The following is a 21,076-nucleotide window of genomic DNA, read 5'->3' as shown; positions in this document are numbered from 1 at the left end:
AGGCAAACGCTGTAGACCCAGGAATGCGATAAATGAATGATTTTAATGAATAATGTCCAGAAACCACACAGTCCAACAAAGTCCAAAAAACCTGGCAGCACAGTCGAGCAGAAGGCTAAGGCTCAGCACTGGTAGCAACAGGCTACACGCATGGACAAGACGCATTGACAAGGACCCGACGAGGAACAAGGAACACAGGTGGAGTTAAATACACAGAGGGTAATCAAGAAAACGAGAGACACCAGGGAACAATCAAGGGGAAGACAGGACAACACGGAGACTCAGAGACACAGGAAACTCAAAATAAACACACAGAAAAACACGGAACATGACACAAAGATATTAAAAGACAAAAAATAAAAGTGCAGGAAAGGGCAACAATCCAATGGGCTTATATAAAGCCTCCACACCAAATAGTATAGAAAAATGTATAATTTCCAAGAACATAATCCTTCATCAGGTGATCGTAAATTAATCAAATACAATCATGTAATTACTCTGATACCCATAAATAAAATACAGTTCTACCAACCAACGTCTTCCGACTGTGGTGAAGGGATGTGGCCCCCTAACTGGGGCCAGTTTTGGTGCCTTGTCCACTGAGGAAATATTCTTTTACTAATGCAAATTTCAGTAGATTAATAGTTAGTCCTGTGCATCAGCAGATATGAACTGATGCGGTGTATGTTTAATGCATCCTGTAGCTAATAACTCCACGTTGCTATCAAAGAAATAGACTATAAAGACATAATTTTCAAATACTTAATTGGTTTATTTTTATAAAAAATCTAAAATGACACATTGATTTGATCCTATGAGTTGTAAATAAAATACAATATTTGCAAAACACGCATTCATTAAAAATAAATAAATAGAAAATACATGTTTGGTCCCTCCCCCCCCCAAAAAAAATTGTTGCCTTGGGTTACCACCCCTCTACACTCTTTTTAAAGTCTGGTCCAGCGGATCAGACTTTAAAAAGTCTATAAAGAGATGGTTTACAGCAAAGATGGTCTAGTCAAAGCTCGCACAGAAATAAAATTGAGACTGTTACAAAATTGATGTTCAAAGTGTTTGTTGTCATCCAGTCAGGAAGAAATGGTTGAATATTGATGTTACACTGTGTTGGTGGGATTAAAATAAAAATACTTTGAAGTTTAAAAGGTGTGAATACTTGTGTAGGGATGTGGATCTGGATTGTAAAAATCTTTTCATTGGGGCTGATGAGGCCTTCCGGCTCACATCTGCAGGGGGAACCTCTGCTCGAGACATAAAAGCGCCTGGTTGCGTTTTAATCTGTAATTTGGCTCATTTACTGAGTGTTTTCTGGGCTACTTTACAGTCGAGTTGCTAAAAGCGCCGACTTCAAGTGCCTCCAACGCCGAGTTACTTTCCCTTTTTAGGAGAAGGCTGTTGAAAACACACCGCCTCAGTTTTTCCTTTAATGACGTTCTCAGACTATTTATTCAGCCCTCTGTTAATTGTAGTTACTTGTCCTTTATTTAACTTAGACATACCTTTGGAATAAAACAGCTGTTATTCATAGTAGATGAAAACCTTGTCCATTATACATAACAGTACAGATGGGAGTGGATAAAGCCGTAAACGAATGAAACCAGTTTCAGCTTAATGTTGTTCTCAGGTGGGATTTTTGGTGTAAACAGATGATGAAAGAGGGAGATGTAAGTTTTTTTTTTGATGAATAAATGTCAGACTTTAGAGGAATTATCTCCATAAAAAAGGAGATGATGAAATCTGGGCTAAAATGTTTTTGTCTTCTTATGTTACAGGGCACAGTTATTTGTTTTTTATGGCTTTTGGCTCCTACCGGCAGCAGGCTTGCCTCGGTCATAATGAGGGAAAGGCCATCCCTGGGTCGTTCTCCTCTCCTTTCTCTGCTGTTTTCTCTCTTCGTGTCAGATCCTGGAAAGCCTATCTATTCTGTCTCCATCTTCCTGTCTCCCTTGTCTTTCTTGTGAGCAGCATTTTTGTGTCATTACCTCACCCATTATGGCTTCCAGATGTCCCTCAGTCACACTCAGGATTTTGGGATGGGGTTAGAGAGCGGTGCGGGTGAAATCCTCGGACATGCACTGTAATTTGGACCTCTTCCATTCGAGCCTTTTTCTGTTTGCACCTTTTTACTTATCTCTTTAGGAAAATTAGGGCTGCAACGATGACCCTTTTTATCACCAGATCTATTTTTACCCAATTACGTTAATTATTTTTCCTCCAAAAAGGTATTTTGTTTCATTTTCTTACGTTATTCTTTCACATTTATTGCAAACTGCAAAATAAAATGCCAACAAACATGTCCAACTTAAACTATTCAATATGCATAAAGCAAGCACAAACAGATTCTATCTGCACATTTAAATGTGACTGGAACATGATGAACTCAGACCAATTTGCTCAGCTGCAAAAGGTCTACACATTAACACACATGAGGGGGAGTGTTGGACATTACTGTTTTTATTTTTTAGAATAAAGCATTATTTGACAAAGAAATGTAAATATGTTTATGCTTCCAAATTGTTAGATAATTATTGGGGATAACGTATTTTTGAATTGAACTTCCACACAAATTCAAGAAATATTTTCTCAAACCAATTTGAGATTTAAAAAACTTGAAATAACATTTACAACCTGGCTGCTTTGTCAGTGAATCATATACTTTTTTCCCACAATGACTGTAGCTGAACAAGACTGATGTAGTCAGCATGAACACACACTCAAACTGATGTCACACACTAATTCAGAGTTAAAAAATACACTTAACATTGGTCAAATGGTTTAAGGAAAAAAAAAAAACAAATGTAAGAAAATGTGCTGACTAAAATATTGATCAATGTTATGTTTTTGTCAATCATTGTCCTATTGGGAACATTAACTTAACATTAATTTAATCCATTCAATAAGCTATTTTTTGAGTTAGTTTAAACTTACTTGTAAGTAAGTCAACTTGGTTAGTATAGTTGACTTACTAACCAATTTAGTAAGTCAACTATTGCTTTTGAGTCCAAATTAGCTACAAAGTTAATGTTAGCTGAAATGCTATCATCATGGTGAATTACACAAATATCTTGGGAAACATTATCTTAACCCATTTAGGAAGTCAACTTTTCCCTTTAAGTCCAAATTATCTAGACAGTTTAACATTAGCTTAAAGGCTATCATTACCATGCAATATATGTCAGAATTGCTAAATAAAATGATTTATTCCCTCCTTTTCTACCTAAATGAGTTAAAAAACCTAACCACCCCCACACTGAAAAGCTTTCTGAGCTAGAGTTGGTACACATTGTGACATTTTTAGAAACTCCATCAAATAAAGAAGCATTGGGTCGTTCTGTTCCCTCTTCATGTAGTCTACATCGCTGTCCATTACACAGTCTGTACTTAATCACACACAAACAGTCCCTTTTACACAAGCATGCACTCTTAATTTATTTTTACACACATTCAAACCATGTCATGTGGCAACGCTTACTCCAGAACAAGAGATTTATTTAAGGTTATGACTTTTTTTTTATTTACACAGAATCTTGTTCCACCCAGCACTGAGTCACATACACCCGCTATGGCTGTGTATTAGATGTAATAGCTGTTTGACTAATGCACAGACACGAGTTCACATACTTCACATGAACACACCCAAGCCCGGGCCTGTTCCGGTGAGTGAACACGCTCGCCTGTTGTTGCTCAATTTCCCACTAAATGTCTCTTGACTCCACTGCCGGTAATGGAGTGAGATGGGTTCGATAAGCTGCGCTCCAATACTTCTGGGCCAAACCAGTCTGGCCGTGTGGAGCAGGTGGCGTTGCTCACGTTTTTCCAGTTTCACTGCATCCGAACACCGACTTCTGAGAACACCTGCCCTCGTGTCGCACCCGACATGCGGTAAATCTTCCAATTTGTGCGCAGATCAATGCCTTATCCCCCACCCCACCACACACAATGCCTTCAGAATGACATGCCAGATTTTTTTCCAGTCTTGGCTCTCTTGGGCCGTGCGTTGCAAAACCTGGAAAACAAAGAATACCAGTCATGCTAAAGTTGGGATAGTCGGGCTTCCCGAGTGTTGCCATTGGTTCCTGCTGCACCGTGTCATAGCAACGGTTGCTGTGTTTAGGTGAGGTATATATTTTGTTAATGAACTAAGATGTTTGACCAAACTGGTGTACTTTTCATTTCGTCTGCTGTTGAAAGTGATGCGGCATGTCCTTTCAAAGCTCACACACCGATCCTAAAGTAAATCTGGACTGTTGTTGCTTCAGACTGTATTATATGTGTTGAATGCATTAATTGATATATTGGCTCAATATTTCCACATATGCCAGCGATTAAAAACAAACTTTGAGGAGTATATAGTCAGCAGTTAGTCGTCAGGTGTAAGCACCACGACCCTTCACTTTGCATGCACATATTTGTGTGCTTCTATGTTTGCACATGAAGTTTGTTGTGGAAAGGGGCCTGTGGGCTCCTGGCTCTGAGATGAAAGGCATTTCTCATGTGGCTGCTTTAAGTGTAGCTCCTGAGTCAGCGTGCAGCCACTAATTTCCCCCCTCTCAGAGCCCCTCTCTCCTTCCCCCTCTCTATGGCCTACATCTCAGTTCAACTTGTGTAATTGACAATTACACCGCCTTGAAAAAACATTTATGCGCCATGAACTTTTCCACATTTTGTCATGTTACGACCACAAACTTTAATGGGGGTTTTTATTGGAATTTTATGTGTCGGATCAACACAAAGTAGTACATAGCTGTAAAGGGGAAATAACAGGACACAAAGTTTTCTCTGATTTCCCCCTTAACAAAATAAAACCCAATTTCCTTCGGAAGTCATCTAAAGAGTATGTTTGGAGAACATTTAGAGAAGCGGCTCAGAGACTCATATTAACTCTGGAGGAGTTGGAGAGGCACAAATTTTGCTCAATGATAAATTGTCCCAGAAATTATTGCAATAAATGAGGATGTTACACAAGTTATAGAACAGTGGCTTAATAATGCAAGAACCAAAACACATTTTGGTTTTATCGTGACAAAATGTGTAAACTTTCAAAGGATGTGAATAGTTTATCCTGGCATTCATAATAATTTACTGATTTTGCACTTTGGATTAAATTTAGATAAGATGAATATGTTTCTGCCATGATGGCTATAGAATTCAATATACCAACAGTGTCTGGTATTGTGTGATCTTGATGTTAGGGTGAATGGTACCAGTGGGTCTTTGTGCGACTACAGAGGGGACTTACCCAGTTTGTTTGAGAGAGGCAGCCCTCTAAATAGAAATAACAAGTTAGTGATCGCCAAGAAAAAGATAGATGGAAATTGTTCCGTATCCCAGAGAGCATTCAAGACTCTCTTGCCAAAAGCTGGGGAGGATCGTAGAGTCTCACTTGAAAATGTCCAACTATTTATTGTCGCAATTTATGGTGACGAGATCTGGTAAAAGCATGCTTGGTAACATAGCTTATACATCCTTGAAGTCAACAGTTTAATCAGTGCCAGTGTGTATTGCAGATCAAGCTGCTGTTACTCTAGTAATTCACAGAAGAATCAGTTTCTGTGAAAAGTATCAGATTGCAAACTTGTCCAATCAGAGTATTTCAATGGACTGTTAAACTACTGGTGGTATTCTGAGATTTTATGTTCTGTACAACTGTAGTAACTATTGATTTCTGCAGTGCCTTCAACACCATCCAGCCTCTGCTACTGGGTGAGAAGCTGCGGAAGATGGGTGTCAACGACTCAGTGATCTCCTGGGTTACTGACTACTTGACAGGCAGGCCACAGTGTGTCCGTCTGGGCAGTGTCCTGTCTGGTGTGGTGGTCAGTGACGTAGGAGCTCCACAGGGAACTGTGCTTTCTCCCTTTCTCTTCACCTTGTACACCACTGATTTCCAGTACAACTCTGAGTCATGTCACCTACAGAAGTTTTCTGATGACTCAGCGGTTGTCGGGTGTATAGGGGATGGAGGGGAGGGGGAGTACAGGACACTGGTGGACGGCTTTGTGGAGTGGTCTGAGCAGAATCACCTGAGGCTCAACATTAGTAAGACCAGAGAGATGGTGATTGACTTCAGAAGGAAGAAGATACCTTCACGGCCACTGAAGATCAAAGGGGAAGTGGTGGAGGAAGGAGGTGGAGGATTACAAATACCTGGGAGTTGTAATCGGAAACAGACTGGACTGGGCATCTAACACTGACACTGTGTGCAAGAAGGGGATGAGCAGACTCTATTTTTTAAGGAAGCTGAGATCCTTCAATGTGTGCAGCAAGATGTTGGAGACCTTTTATCACACTGTTGTTGCCGGTGCCATCTTCTTTGCTGCTGTGTGTTGGGGAAGCAGCATCAGAACCAGCGACTCTAATAGACTGGACAAAATCATCAGGAAAGCTGGCTCTGTACTGGGACTAAGGCTGGAGTCCCTGGAAACTGTGGTGGAGAGGAGGACACTGAAGAAGGTTCTGTCTATTATGGACAATAAACAGCACCCTCTCCACCACATAGTGGACAGACAGCAGAGCACCTTCTCACATAGGCTGCTCCAGCTCCGCTGTCGTAGGGACAGATACAGGAAATCCTTCCTGCCACAGGCCATCTCACTGTACAATAAAAGCTAAATCATTGTTCTGCACTAATCAGTCCAATTTTGCACAACTGCACTGTGGCACACTGGCTGTACATATATTTACATATACATATCTGCATTTTTTAAATCTTTGCAAGGACTGCTCTAAGTTGCTTTTTATATTAACAGCATTTTATATTTTACAATTTATAGCATTTTATTTTTCATTTTTTATTTTATCTACAACTACTACTCAGTGGTAGTTGTTATTGTGTCTTGTCTCTATGCTGTAACTGCAAAGTAATTTTCCTGCTGGGATGAATAAAGTACTTCTATTCTATTCTATTATAGACCGCAATATCAGTCCGTCTGTCCGTGAATCAATCCATCCATCAGTGCATCTATACTCCCTCTGTCCTTTCCTTCCTTCTTTTCATCCTTAGCATGGCAGTCCCGTCAGACTGTCAGTCACACACAACAAAAAACCCTTGTAAAAGTACACATGGGGACAGTTTGACCATGCTGGACTGTGCACAGAATAAAAATCTTCTGGGCCCCAAATGACCCAATTTCTGTACACCGCTGGAGGGTTAATGCTTTCATCCATCCACCCATTTATGTTTTTGTCTATCTGTCTGTCCATCCGTCCTTCCTTCCTTCTTCCAACATTTTTGTCCATCTGTCTCTTATTAGTTTCATCTGTCCCTCGTTCGACCCATCCAGTCTTCTTTCCTTCCTTCGTGTTTTGTGTAGGTTCAGGTTGGAATCGTGTAAAATTAGGTTAAAAGGGTCAGGAAAGTTTAGAAATACTGGAAAAGTACAGATATTTGACAAGAAAGATGCGTATTCACCCTGCAAGTACCTTTTTGTGCTCCCATGGTTGTTCTTCAGAACCTGGCCACACAGTGTTCCCACGTTGGACAGGTGTTTCTTACCTGCTAAGGCAGAGTTGTTGTTGGCATTTCTTTGATCCACTAGAAGCAACTCTCCCTCTGCCTTGTGGCCCCCGTCTGTCAGCGGACTCGGCTGTGGCTTTGAGGAAAAAACTGGGAGAGCGAGATTGTTGAGCAACGAGTGACCTGTTTGTTTTATTTCAGCAGGCATTTCCCTGTTTCACAGTGGGAGAACATCCTCATGTTCAGCCCTGGAGGTTGTGTGAAGTTGAGGCAGCCAGACAATGTTTTGCCACAGTGGGATCACAGACGGTGCCAGAGCGTTAGCTTGACTGGTGAAACGCCTCTTACTGCGACACAGTAGCTGTAAACGCCAAGAGGATGTTTCCATGGAGTTGCCGTCTTTTACTAACCACGGGAAGTTTGGAAAACCTAACGAGCGCTACATCTTGTAGTTGGGTTATTATTAAATTTTTAAAAAGTGATATAAGTTCACCAAGGATGCCGACCCTGTGAACTTGCAGCCAATCCAGGTTGTCCTTGGCATGCTGGGAGCATGTAAACCAGGAAGTGGTCTGAATAGTTCTCCACAAATGAGGGAAATGCTGACTCTGTCAACATAGATCAAATCTGTCGAACATTTGCGAGAGAACGTTGGCAGCCCTCGTAGATCCCGCCCTAATCCCTTTTTTTCCACCAGGAACCATAACTGAGGGCACAACAATAGCAAACGTTATCATCCAGCCTCTCTGCGTCCGGTGTCATTTACTGTAGAGAGGACCAGGTGGTCACCAACTCTGTGATAAAATCCATTTAGAAGGACGTGGAGCCCGAGATATGGGAGTGTTGTCCTTTATATTGTTCCATGAGCCGGTTATTTTGGGCCTTGTGTGGAAATGATTAAATGTTACAAGCTGCCCGTGTTTTATTCACACACAATGCAGGGGACTGCAGATTTTACTGATAGCGGAATAATGTCAAAAATATAATTTACACCAACAGATCGCTTGTTAACACACCATCACCTCTGTTAATGAATAGTAAATAAAAGTGTTTTGAGCTGATTTTTCTAAAGGTTTACTCATTGATTATTTAATAGAACATTCCTGTGCTGTAATAAATAATTTCGTGTTTAAGTGAGAAACTGCTAAGTTTGTTGTGATATTCTGGGGCTTATCTCAGAGATGTAAGGTTTTTACAGGTCTACCTTTTATAGACTAGGCCTTCAACTAAACTATTACTTACGTAATCAATTATTCTCTCACCTATTACTAAAATATTGGGAGATTCTGCTGACTCCATGCAACGGGAGCAAATATAAACTACACATTAAATATTTTTCTGATTTTATTAGTCTGTTCTTGCAGCTTTTTTCTAATTCCTGTACGTCTCAGCAGATTTAGACGGTCATCTGCTTTACATTCTAATGAAAACAATCAATTAATTTGATTTTCTTCTTCCTTTGTGTCTCCAGCCAAACCTTTCACTTCCAAAGTGAAGCAGATGCGTCTGCACAAGGAAGACTTTGAGATCCTGAAGGTTATCGGAAGAGGAGCGTTCGGCGAGGTAACGGACCATTTTGTTATTTTTTTTCCCCCCGGTTTTGAAAACAGACCACCGCTTATTACTAAAGCGGAAATGTTATGTGCTTGATGAATCTATTTTAAAGACATTGAGGGGAATCGAAACTATCTTCATGCTTCATCTCAGACCTGATGATCACCACCGTGACTGGACATGAATGAGATAAACTTGTTTGTTTTTCATTTGAAAAGTCTACAAATGTTTTGAATATCCTCGGTTTTAACTTAAGGTGTTGACGATTTCCCAGGTCAGCAGGTGTCTAGAAGAGATTATCCTAAGCCTTTATTGCTACTTGCTCAAATGGGAGAAGACTGGGGTGTTTTTGCATTTGACAGTGATTTCCTTGCATTCCATCAGCGGTGTGTGGCGTTAGTCTGCCAGCTGAGCATGACTCTACATGCTTCCCCAACGGAGCTCCCAGAATCCTTTTTCTGCTCCTAATCTTTGAATTTACTCTAAATTAGACGACTTTAGGGAGCAGGAAGTGTGATTTAAGGGATTTTAAAATCCATTTTATATGTCCATGCCTCTGGGGAGGTGAAGGAGTTTGAAAGAAAATGTACGTGTCATTGAGTTTCAGATAATGATGTCAAAGAAGAGGAATGCTGAAAGGACAAGTATTGGAGTCCTTAGCTGCTAAAACAGGACATTTTCAAGGTGTCAGGTCTTTTACTAGAGTAGTTTGGAACCAGTATTGCTCTAATTAGATGTGCTGTGTGGCCAGTATTTAAAATAGTTAATCCATTCCTTTACAAATTGGAGCAAATTCCTTGTCACCACCGCCGTCGTGTACAAAATATAACCCAAGTTTTTGGAGCTTGCACATAGACTTCTGGTTTGTGTATGTGGGAGTGAGGTGACTGTGTTTTGCAGGTGTTTTCAGTAGAGATGCACTGATGTAACTGATGATGTTACTAATTTTCAAGTTTTTTTTATTTCTTCTAACTCCGACATGTCTTTTGGATTCAGACAGAAAGCACACAAGACATTAGTAGATTTGAAACTGTTCACTGATGTATTCTAGATCATTTTGCATCACAGGTGGAGAACATGAGGAAAGGAAAGGAAATTGCTGTGTAAAAAGTTTTCATCAAAGATAAAAGCATGACTATTAGTGTCTAAGTACTTGAAGAAAAGGTTATATGTAATACTTTAACACAGATGTTGAACTTTATTGAACTGAAAGCTAGCTAAGTTGGTGCCTTATGATTTATCCGAAAAAATTAATTTATGTGAAGCTTAGGGCACTAACTGTTTTCAAAGTTAGCAAAATGCTAAAGTGCTCATAGAAATATTGGCTCCGCTATTAGCAGATTAGCAGACGTCTGCCCACACCTGCCAATTATTTCTACTTTGTGGATGAATTGTAACTGTAACTTCTTTGAAAATAAATCTGTTTCAATAAAATTAGCTTAGTTTGGATTGTCTTTCTGATTAAATTGGGAATTTGTTTCCTGACACTCGGGGGAGACTGCTGGAGCATTGAGATACGAGTTTCACATCGTCAGTCGTTCCTTAGATATGGAGGGAAAAACTAAAGTAATTCACCATGTCTGTTCACAGCAGAACACCACTCCACTTCCACTCCCTTGATTCCAGAACAGACACACTATTCAGCACAGGAGCACATCAGAGAGCAACGCGTGTACTTTTGCGATGCTACAACTCTTTCTCTGCGATATCCTAATAATTACACCCACTAAACCCTCTGCTTTTAATACGCCAGCATACATGGCAGTATAGGAAACAATGTAAGAGTGGCTCGAGTTTCTCCATTTGACTTAAGCAAATACAAACCTATATTTCCATATGTTATGTAAAACTCTGTTGTTGCTGTCCAGCAGCAGTTTGACATGTGAAAGATGTTTTGCAGGAGTCACATTAGGCAACACAAACCAAACTCAGTTTGGAACCTCGTTTTTATTCATCAGTGAAAAATGTCTTTGGATGTCTTCTATTATTACTGGTTTTTTTGTATTTATTTAAGAAGAATGAGTGGTGGGAGGGAAAGATAAGGGCAAACTGTGAGGAAAAAACAAATTTTAAAGTCAGAGGAGGGGAGTGTGCGCTCAGGACGGTTTGATGTCATCCTCCGATTGTCAGCAGCAGGAAGAGAGACGGTGCCAGGTGTGTGACGTAGTGGATCTGCACCGATGAATGGAGCGGTTTGTCCCGGCCCACCGACTGTGAGATCGCTTTATCAATATTGAGAGGTTCGAGAAAAGAAAAAAAAAGAAATGTTTGTGCAATGTACTTCTTTCAACTGCATAGAGTTCTTTCGAGTCAACCACTTTGAAATTTTTATTGGCAGCCTAGAATCCGATCTGATTTTTGTTTTGAACAGAGATGAAGATCAGAGTCGAGGTGAAGGGGGAAAAAAAAAGAGAGGGGTCGAGGAAAGAACAAAAACAGAGAGGCACTGCCAAGATCACTGCTCTCCCTCCTTTCCTTCTGTCCTCCCTCATTCCTCCTCTCTAGTGAGAGATCACTGGGGGGAAATCCAAACACTGCAGGAATGTTATCATTGTATTGCATTAGCAGCATTCCCCTGGTTAATTTAATAGGATGCAGACCCTCCGTTTCATAGCGCCGCTCTGTTTGCTTCCCGTCTTCCTACTTCTGTCTGTTTCATATTTTCAAAAAAATTCTTCAAGACCTTCTTTATATCAGCGATTCGGACTCTACTAAATCTTGTTTTTGTAAAGAATGGAAGAAAAACAAAACATAAACAGTGTCCGTTGAAAGCAAAGGGAATAACTTGAGTTTGTGTGAACTCGTGCTTTGGCTGTCTGCTCACAGCGGTTTGCTGCTTGTGCAGCTCCTTTTTTGGCAAAACTGTAAAGCTGGAGCCGAGGAAGTTTTTTTTTTTTTTTTTTTCAGGGCTATGTTTAGCAATTAGCAGTCAGGGAAAGCTGGCAGTTGTTAATGTGGGATGGTGAGGTGGGGCGTCACGGCAGCGTGATCTTTAGGCATCGGTGACAAATAGCAGCTATAAAAGGAAACGTTGGGGAGCTTCAAGATGTTCCCTGTTCTTTTCAAGTCCATCAAAACCGGTTTAGTGGACAAGATGGGAATGAAATTATGTGTATGTACAGAGTCTGGGTCAGGAAGTCAGTCTCCAAGTTCAATATACTTTTTTTCTTCCATTTAGTATCAATTTATGCCCCTGTATTACACAATTCCCATGGTATGTGTACATACTGTGACCAAATTCAAGGTTCAGTAGGATTTGATGGCAGTAATGTTTTAAAATCCATTTAAACTTTCTTCAGATTATTTCAAGATGCATGGTTTTATTGCCTCCTCCTGTCATATTTTACAGAAAGCCACTGTTTATAAAGGTTTATAAAATTACTAATATTGGTGGGACTTGATTGAAATAAAAATTTTAATAGGGTTAATTGCACGGTCTGTACTTTATCAATAGCATTTCAATTTAAACCTATATGTATTAACAAAATCAACATTTTAAATTCAAAAACCCTTTTTACTCCTAATTTACAGAATAAATAGACATTTGAGTTCAGCAACAAAGATTTGTATTGCTTTTAATCTGTCATTTGGGCAGATAGGGGCTATAAGTAATGAGGTTTATAAGATAAAAACTGTATGGTCCATAAAAGTTAAAGTTTAAAAACAGCACATATCGAACATCATCATAAACATTCATCGTAACCTGATGAATGAAAAAAGTAGCACATTTGGACACTGTTCCTTTAAGCCTCGTGGTGTTTTGGTTTACAGAAGCTGTGGATAAGAATAAAACTGTTTTTTTTTTTTTTTTTTTTTTTGTTCCTGCTACATTCCTGGTATTATAAGAATCAATTAGCGTTCATTGCAATGTGATTGGTCCGACTAGACGCACAACAAGTTGCTCATTCACCTATTACCTCTTCCAAAGTGTTTTCTTCTGTGAGCAGCTTGTGTAGAGAATGAAGGTGATTTGCTGCAGACTCAGTCATTCCTCAGTTTGCAGCAAACTGCCTGACAGAGGACTGTTTCCATTCTTTTAAAGGAAGGCTTTAAACTGTGGAAGTTGTACAGAAATGTGCTTTAGACATGCAAATGTTTCTTTTTCATCGATCACTGTGCGGCTCAGAGCCAAACAGACGGTGAACCGTGCAGTAACCTATACATCAGTGTCTGGAGATAAACCGTCCCTCTGTGCGAACCTTGTCCTTCTGCTTATCTGAGGCTAAGAAACAGTTCAAGAAATTTTTATTTTTTTTTTTGTCGTTATTTAAGCAGGAAATAACTTTTATTAAAGAGTGCTCTGGCATTAGGGAGCCAGCGCACACTTACATAATCAGAGAGGTAACCTGGGCGACCTTCGCTGCAGCGATTCTCTGCTGCTCATTCTGGGTCTTCCCAGGTGTAAATGATTATTTTAATAATCGAGTAATTGATTGTGACAAGTAATTGTGTAATTGAATACAGAATTGTCTAATTCTGTAGTAGCTACTTAAGCTAATAAAAGAAATATGAGAAAATGCGAGTAAATAAACAATTTTGTTCCTTTTTGTTAAACAAAAAGAAGAAAAAAAGTTAAAATTCAATGATTCAGACATTAGTTTGTCTTAAATTTGAAGTATTAAAAAATTAATGGCTCAATTTCAGCTTGAGGCAATAGTAAACATTAACCTTTGTATTATATTTACTTTGGTTTCAAGTTTGAGGTATTTAAGTAGTAATAATTTAAAGTGCAGAAACAGATTTTTAAAAAAGTTTCACGTTAAATTTTAGAAAATTATTAAACAAACTGCCTTTTATAATATACTTCACTTTCAGTCTCAAGTTTGATGTAAATGGATACATATATATATATATTTTTTTTTTGAGTTATTCTTTCTCATCGTAGACTTTTTTGGTCAGACAAAAGAGCAAATCACAGTCATACAAATCATCTCGGATTTTAGCAAGTCCCTAAAGTTCTTCAAAACAATCAGATTGAAAGATCTTGAGCTGAAGCTAAAACTGGGGAAAATCCCAGTATTAAGCCTGCAGAGAGGAAAGTCACAGATCTGGAAGGATTTTCAACTGGTAGCAGATTAAAATAAAACAACTCATCATAATCTGTAGTTGAGCTTAATGTTTCACTCTGTAATTTTTATGAACTGATCTAGAACATACACACTAGTGGCATTTTGTTAATTTCCTCCTAACTCCATCATTTACTTTTAAAGAAAGTTAAAACTTCTCACTTGTCTGCAGTTTTCCCCGTGGTTTCCTGTTCACATTTCTGGCTTTGAACCCAAAGTTAAACACTTTTTTTTTTTAAATCCTTATCTCAAATTTCTCTACTTTCTTTCCCCACGTGATTAACTCAGAATTTATCTCTTATTAAAATAATTCTCTGCAGGACTTTTTTTTTTGTGCTAAGTTCACACACTAATGGCCTTTATGAGGAGAGTGTTTATTTCTTTAAACTGTTGCAGTTCTTGTTCAGTTTCAACTCCTGTTTCCTCCCAGGATAAGATACAATACATAAAGGTAATGCTTATGTAGTTTTCTTACAAAGTCAACTAAAAATACATTTCTTCTTCTCCTTCTTTTTGCAGGTCGCGGTGGTAAAAGTGAGAAACACGGATAAGGTCTTCGCTATGAAGATTCTCAACAAGTGGGAAATGCTCAAGCGAGCAGAGGTTAGCACCAACTTTCTTAGTTCTGGTTGTCTAAAGCAGCCTGCTGCAGTAATCATGGAAATGCTTCAAGGAAAATAACGGTGAAGGTTTTAAAAAAAGAAAACGAAAGAAAGGGCCTCCTGTCAGGAAAAAACCACATCCTCCGTGGAGTTTCTTTTGAATCAAACATTTGTTGATGGATTGCAGAACGTGTCGCAGCCTGATCTGCCCATGCGTGTTTTTCTCATCATCTGCTTCCTGACACCCTCCTCACATTTCTGTCGGCCTGCTGGATCTCTGATCGTAGCGGCTCACTCGTCGCAAAGCAAAAAAACCCCAAAGTAACAGAAACGCTCCACGGTGTTTAGACGTACGTGCAAATACACTTAAACACCCAGAGATAGGAAACGCAGCGACAGACCCACAGACGAGATCTGCATAAATCTGCAACTTCTACAACCTAAAGAGACGGGGTGTTTTTATTCTCAGGCAAATAAAACTCATATATAGCCGCAACTGTGACATGACTTTTAAAAGACAGCTTACACGTTTCTATGAACCACCTTTTTCTTTTGCAATTTTTTAAAATTCAGAATAAATGTAAAATTGAGCAAAAAGAGGATGAATCTTGTTTCTTTCAGTGGAAAATGATGCACAAAAATAAAAATAAAAAACCCACATTTATTCTGAAAAAAAAAACAGAACGAAGCATGTTTGTGATACTTTTAGTTTCATTCTCTGTGGAAGTTCAACATGAACATTGCAGGAGGAAAAAGCTAAAACTCTTCATTTATTATCATATCTATAGTTAAAATATTAGTAGGTTCCTTTTCACTTTAACCAAAATTAAGAGAGCCAAAAGCTTCAGTCCCTCTTTATAGATACTAGATTTACACATCACTACCTTCCTAATTTAATAGCCTAAGTGATTTATTTATTTTTTTGTTGCCAAAATGATTTTGTATTTTTCTACCTAAATCATCTTTTGACAAAAAATAACGCAAGCCATTATTTTAGGAAGGTGATATAGATTTAGGTTGTGTTTTTCTATTTATTTTTGATGGTAATTTCTTTATTCTGCATGTTTGTGTCGACCAGAATACAAATATGAAGACATTTTTTGGAGAAAAAAAAATCCTTTAATTGGTCCTCTTCTGTTTCTCTGAGACACAGAGAAATAAGTTGCACAACAAAAATAACGAAAGGTACAGACCGTGAGATAATTCGAGATAAATTTGCGATATCGGCAGGTCAGCTATCAAAACTTCATCACCGTTTTACTGTTGCATGGAAAACATTTGCCATGATTTATTCCTCCAGTTTGCAGAAAGTCACGAACACAGGATTCACATACAGACACACACACACACACACGCACACCCCGTCTGCAGGAATGTAGGAGATTTTAAATCTTAAATCTTTGTGCAGACGGCGTGCTTTCGAGAAGAGCGGGACGTTTTGGTGAATGGAGACAGCCAGTGGATCACCACCCTGCACTACGCCTTCCAGGACGACAACAACCTGGTAACATAGAAATCTCCTTCCTCTTTAGCCTGGGGAGTAGCATAGTAACATGTTTTCAGCAACTACCGTGCATGGAATCAATAACAGAAAGAAATGAATAATTCAACTCTGATGTCACCATTATAGAGATATTACTAATGCAATAAACACGAAAAAGAATCCGGTTTTATTAAGAGAACATCCTGACGGCTCACTTCCTCTGGAGTGGGCTTAATGTGGGTGATGCTTGTATAAATAAACGGCTTACGCTTTTTGACGTTGCACATCCTGCTTTGTGACTATTGTTCATAAGAACATTGCATCGTCATTCTGCAACAGCTCTGTTTGTGTGTGTCTGTGTCCATAGTAACGACATCAGTGTCGGGGTTGCATCACAGTATTTTTCTTAGTACTATTCTGATAACAATAAAAGTGACAATAAGAACTATTGTTACGTCTTTTTTAGGGGCACAACAGTCAAAGCCCTACGAACACAAAAACTGCTCTTGAAAAACATTCGCATTTGTAATCCGCTTCTTTAGGACACCAGTCACAAAAGAATGTGATTTGTGTCACTGAGCTGCACACGGTAACTGCATTTAAAGCTGCAGTATGTAACTTTAATTTAAAAAAAATTATTATTATTTTTATATATTTGATAAAAATCAAATATGTCACCATGTTGTGTCAGTATGATACGAGACAGATAATCTGTGAAAAATCAAGCTTCTCTGTCTTCTCCTAGTGCGAACTAGAAACAACCAATCAGAGCTGGGAGGGCTTTAAACATCATTAATTGGAATTTATCACATCAAAGATAAATCTAAATTCTTATCACAATAAGAAAAGCATCACAACAAATGACAATACAATAAATGCCCACCCCATGTCAGTCACTTTTGCTATGTCACCCTTCAGGTTGATCTTGGAGCTCAGTAGTGCCTCCCAGGATGGGATCAGTGCTTAGATTCCTCACTGTGGTGAAGATCAGGATTAAAAGTAGTCTGGAAAACGGGAAGCCTGGTTATAAACAGGTCATATAAGTTCATGTAGAACACAAAAAGAAATGTGTGGCTGGTCAGACGAACTTTGTCTCACTTTAATTGGTAGCTGCAGGCATTCCTTCTCCCTTTAGCCGGACTGTTAGTCCTCCCTGCATGACCCTGAGCTGAAATGCCAGAACTGCTTGTCATTCCATTTCCCACATTCTCACAACAAATGCTCGACAACTCCCTAAGGCTTTAAAGATATTCACCGCGGTCCATCCTTCCATTTATTTTTAGGCGAACCCAAACACATGAAACTATTTAGGTGCGAGTTTAGCATCCGTTTAAATAAAGATGTGTATTTACTGTTCTCTTTCTTTTATGTGTGTGTTTTTCCTGCATCGTTAATGTGTTTATTTCCTCTCCAGTACCTGGTCATGGACTACTATGTGGGTGGCGACCTGCTGACCTTGCTGAGCAAGTTTGAGGACCGACTGCCTGAAGAAATGGCCAAGTTCTACCTTGCTGAGATGGTGCTGGCCATCGACTCCGTTCACCAGCTCCACTATGTCCACAGGTGAGGCGGCGGGACATCGTGCGAAGGTTCCTTTTGGAACGTATGCAGCCGTTTCTAAGCAAGAAGCTAGCAGAGCAATAACTCCCGATGATGGATGCTTGGTGTATTTACACTAGTCCTGCAGCTGGGGGAAATATTCCAGCTGGGGGGAGGCACATCAGCCTCTGGAGAGGCAGAATGTCAGGATTCTGGAAAATGATTGCAATCAGTTGGCGACAGAAGTTAAAGGAGAAAAGCTCGATTGGTAAAATAATGTGTTATAGGAAAACAAATGGTCCAACATACCTGATCTGTGAATCAGAGTGAATACTTTGCAAAAGAATTCACAATCGGCGAAGTTCTTCAGATTTTGTCATGTCGCGAAAAGATATTCAAGATATTTTATTAGAATTAGATTTTGTAAACCAAAATAAAATAGTGCATAGTTGTAAGAAAAACAGAACTTTAAAAAAAATTTATTTCCAGAAAAGGTTTAAAAAGTGTTCAATCCTCTGCTGCTGTTACCCTTAAATAAACAAGCTGTCAACTAGCAAGTAGAGTCTAGAACTGTAGTTCGCCTAAAAACCTCCATATCTGTTCAGTTGAAGTGAACTCTGGCGCGGTTCGAATGCATATATGAAGGCCATGTGGACTGGAGAGTGCTCCAAAAGCAGGAAGTGGATTATAGTGCATTCTGGGTAAATACAGCCAAAACACATGTGAGTCAAGTGGTAGCTGGAGAAATGGCTTGCGGTTTTTGTAACAATGACCAAGAAGAAATCCTTCAACAGCTAAAATCTGACACCAATCCGTTTTTATTTATATTCTGTGAAGAAGGAAGTTGTGATCAGTGTCTTCTTCAGATAATTCCATGTCACTTCCTTCAGTGATTCTTGATATAGCTCCACCACAGACAAGAAGGTGAACCGTTTTTTCAAAGGGTTTAGTTTGTTTGACACAGAGTAGTTAAAGAGAACCGCACCAGCTGAAAATGTAACAAGTGTTGCATTGTTAGTTATTAGGTGTGAAAGCACCTTAAAAACGACAATAGCTGCGTTTCCATTTACCATAACTGCACTTGTTCAGACTTCCGAAAATTAATTCCCTTAATTGAAACACGGCAAATTTCAAAATTTTGATAAAATGATTGTGTGGTAGGATGAAGTAGTTTTTTCCCCCGTATCGAAATGGATGTATTTCAAAAAACTGCAATGGAAATACTGTTGAAGAAGACAACAGGAAGTAGTAGTAGCGGGATGATGGTGCAACATGTTTTTAATGACTTATTGCGATCGCAGACTTATTCACATGAGCATATTTAATGGAAACACATCGATCGTGAAATTGTGTTTTTCGACATTGACGAAATATCGACAAATCTTTGCTTACATTTGTCATGGGACCGAAACTACTATGAGCCTAAGAACTGTTCTCCTTCCTCTCTCCGTGAAGTAAGGTCACCCAGTTCCTGCCTCGTCTCTTTTGCTTAGCTGTTGATCTTATCGCGTCTCAAGGTAGAGCTACTTCTCACTTGACAAACAAAATGCCTCAAAGCTCACTGTTGACACGGCACAGCAAGGGAAACTACTGTTTTCCTGTCTGACGTGGGCGCCAAAAGAATTTTCTTTCCAGCCGACTAAAGATTCCCCTTGGGAGCAGGATATGAGGCTCTTCCAGACAGGAAGTAGTCACATGGGCACGTTAACATAATTACAGCTTTACTTTCGCCGGGGGCCCGTCACAGCACAAACGAGCGAGAGAATGATGGATAGACGGAGGGAATAATGTGAGATGATTAGAAAAGAAGGGAGGGTCAGAAAGAGGCAGAGATAAAGCTCGGCGGCTCGGTATGATGGGTGTGTCCAGGTTTTTTTGTTTGTTTGTTTGTTTTCTTGTCTGTAATACACCACCACTCACTCAGACACACTGGGTGACAATGACAGAGTCAAAGACGCATGTAAATATAAATGTATGGAAAGAAAGGGAGCCAATAGCGGCAAGCGGGAGCCACTAATTGCATGGTGTCGCTTGGGGCCGCGGGTTGGGGTTGGTGGATGGAAAGAAGAAGGGACGGGGAGGAGGGGGCCTTGCCGTTTCTCTTTTGGTCTGCCTGTGGACACTTTGGGACACTAATGACCGGCTTTAGAGGTGTGTGGGTGGATGTGTGGTTGCTGTCACCAGCAACCCCCCCCCAACCCTTCCTTTGCTCTCATTTACACACACACACACACACACACACCCGCACACACAACTCTCGTGGGAGTTTTTGGTGCTGACTTTTGGAGAGGGTGGAGACGGCCGGGCAGGTCCCCCGAGGAGGGAGGGGAGGAGGGTGTGTCCTGCTGGCTACCACCGTTTGATGACTCTGTGGGTGTGGGGGTGTGCGTGGGCGTGTGTGTGTGTGTGTGTTAGCATGCGAATCCGGATGTGTGTTTATCTCATTGCTATATTCTGTGTCGTGCTGCTCTGACCCCTGGACGGTTATGTGTTTTTATGGTTTTTAATTGAAAATATGGAATAGTTGATTTAGCTGTGGTTGCTAGCATACATGATGCATTTCTCTTATACACACACCTGGTATGATAAGTCAAGTGTATTTATGTTGCACATTTCAGCAACAAGGTAGCTCAAATTGTTTTACATCATAAACACGTCATACAGTCACCAATTGTGAAACAAGCAACAAACACTAGAGGTGGTTAAATTTTATCACAATATTTTGTGGTACGGTTGCGATAATGATAAAAGTCACAATGAGAACCATTTATTTCTTCTCTTTTAGGTAATTGTACAGTATCACTGCCCCACAAACACAAATACTGCTGTTGAGAAACATTCCCATTTATAATGCGGTTCTTTAGGACTCCAGGCACATAAAGTAGTGATTTGTTTTGTTAAACTCCACACAGTAACTGTACTTAATCATATTTTCAAATTTGATATTCATTGAACAAACAGTGGGAAAAAAAAAAGTTAATTTAAAAATCCAGACAATATTGACAGTTTGTTGGTTTTTTAAAAATATCTTTAATTGGAATTTACCACAACAATAAATCAGAATTCTTATCATGACAAGAAATTTATCATGATAAACGATACGATAAATACCCATCCCAAACATTTAGTCAAATTCCATCATCAAAATCATCAAACATGTTCATCGATGCTCCACTAACTACTAATCAAAATCAACTGTAAACCGCCGGGGGTTTAGTCTTGTTTTAATGTAACTCAGTGCTTCAGCGGTTTTACAGTTTTCTGGAAGTTTGTTCCAGATGTATGGAGCATAGAAACTGCATGCTGCTTCTGCATGTTTGCTCCTGGGCCTGGAGATTAGAGCCAGAAGACCTGATGT

The 21,076-nt window shown here is 39.6% G+C and overlaps 1 protein-coding gene across 10 annotated transcripts in view; it reads left to right on the top strand.

Annotated features, from left to right (window-relative positions):
- The window catches only part of cdc42bpab (CDC42 binding protein kinase alpha (DMPK-like) b), an 84,577-nt gene that overhangs the window by 23,066 nt on the left and 40,435 nt on the right, over positions 1 to 21,076 (top strand). For all 10 annotated transcript variants that reach the window (XM_032586275.1, XM_032586278.1, XM_032586280.1 and 7 more), the window contains exons 3-6: positions 8,946 to 9,037; positions 14,614 to 14,697; positions 16,105 to 16,200; positions 17,594 to 17,742. In XM_032586275.1, the coding sequence (XP_032442166.1) occupies positions 8,946 to 9,037; positions 14,614 to 14,697; positions 16,105 to 16,200; positions 17,594 to 17,742 (421 nt within the window). The remainder of the gene's footprint in view (positions 1 to 8,945; positions 9,038 to 14,613; positions 14,698 to 16,104; positions 16,201 to 17,593; positions 17,743 to 21,076) is intronic.

This window comes from Xiphophorus hellerii, chromosome 15 (genome assembly GCF_003331165.1).
Source record: "Xiphophorus hellerii strain 12219 chromosome 15, Xiphophorus_hellerii-4.1, whole genome shotgun sequence".
Classification (NCBI taxonomy): domain Eukaryota; kingdom Metazoa; phylum Chordata; class Actinopteri; order Cyprinodontiformes; family Poeciliidae; genus Xiphophorus; species Xiphophorus hellerii.
This window is presented reverse-complemented; position numbering and strand designations above follow the sequence as displayed.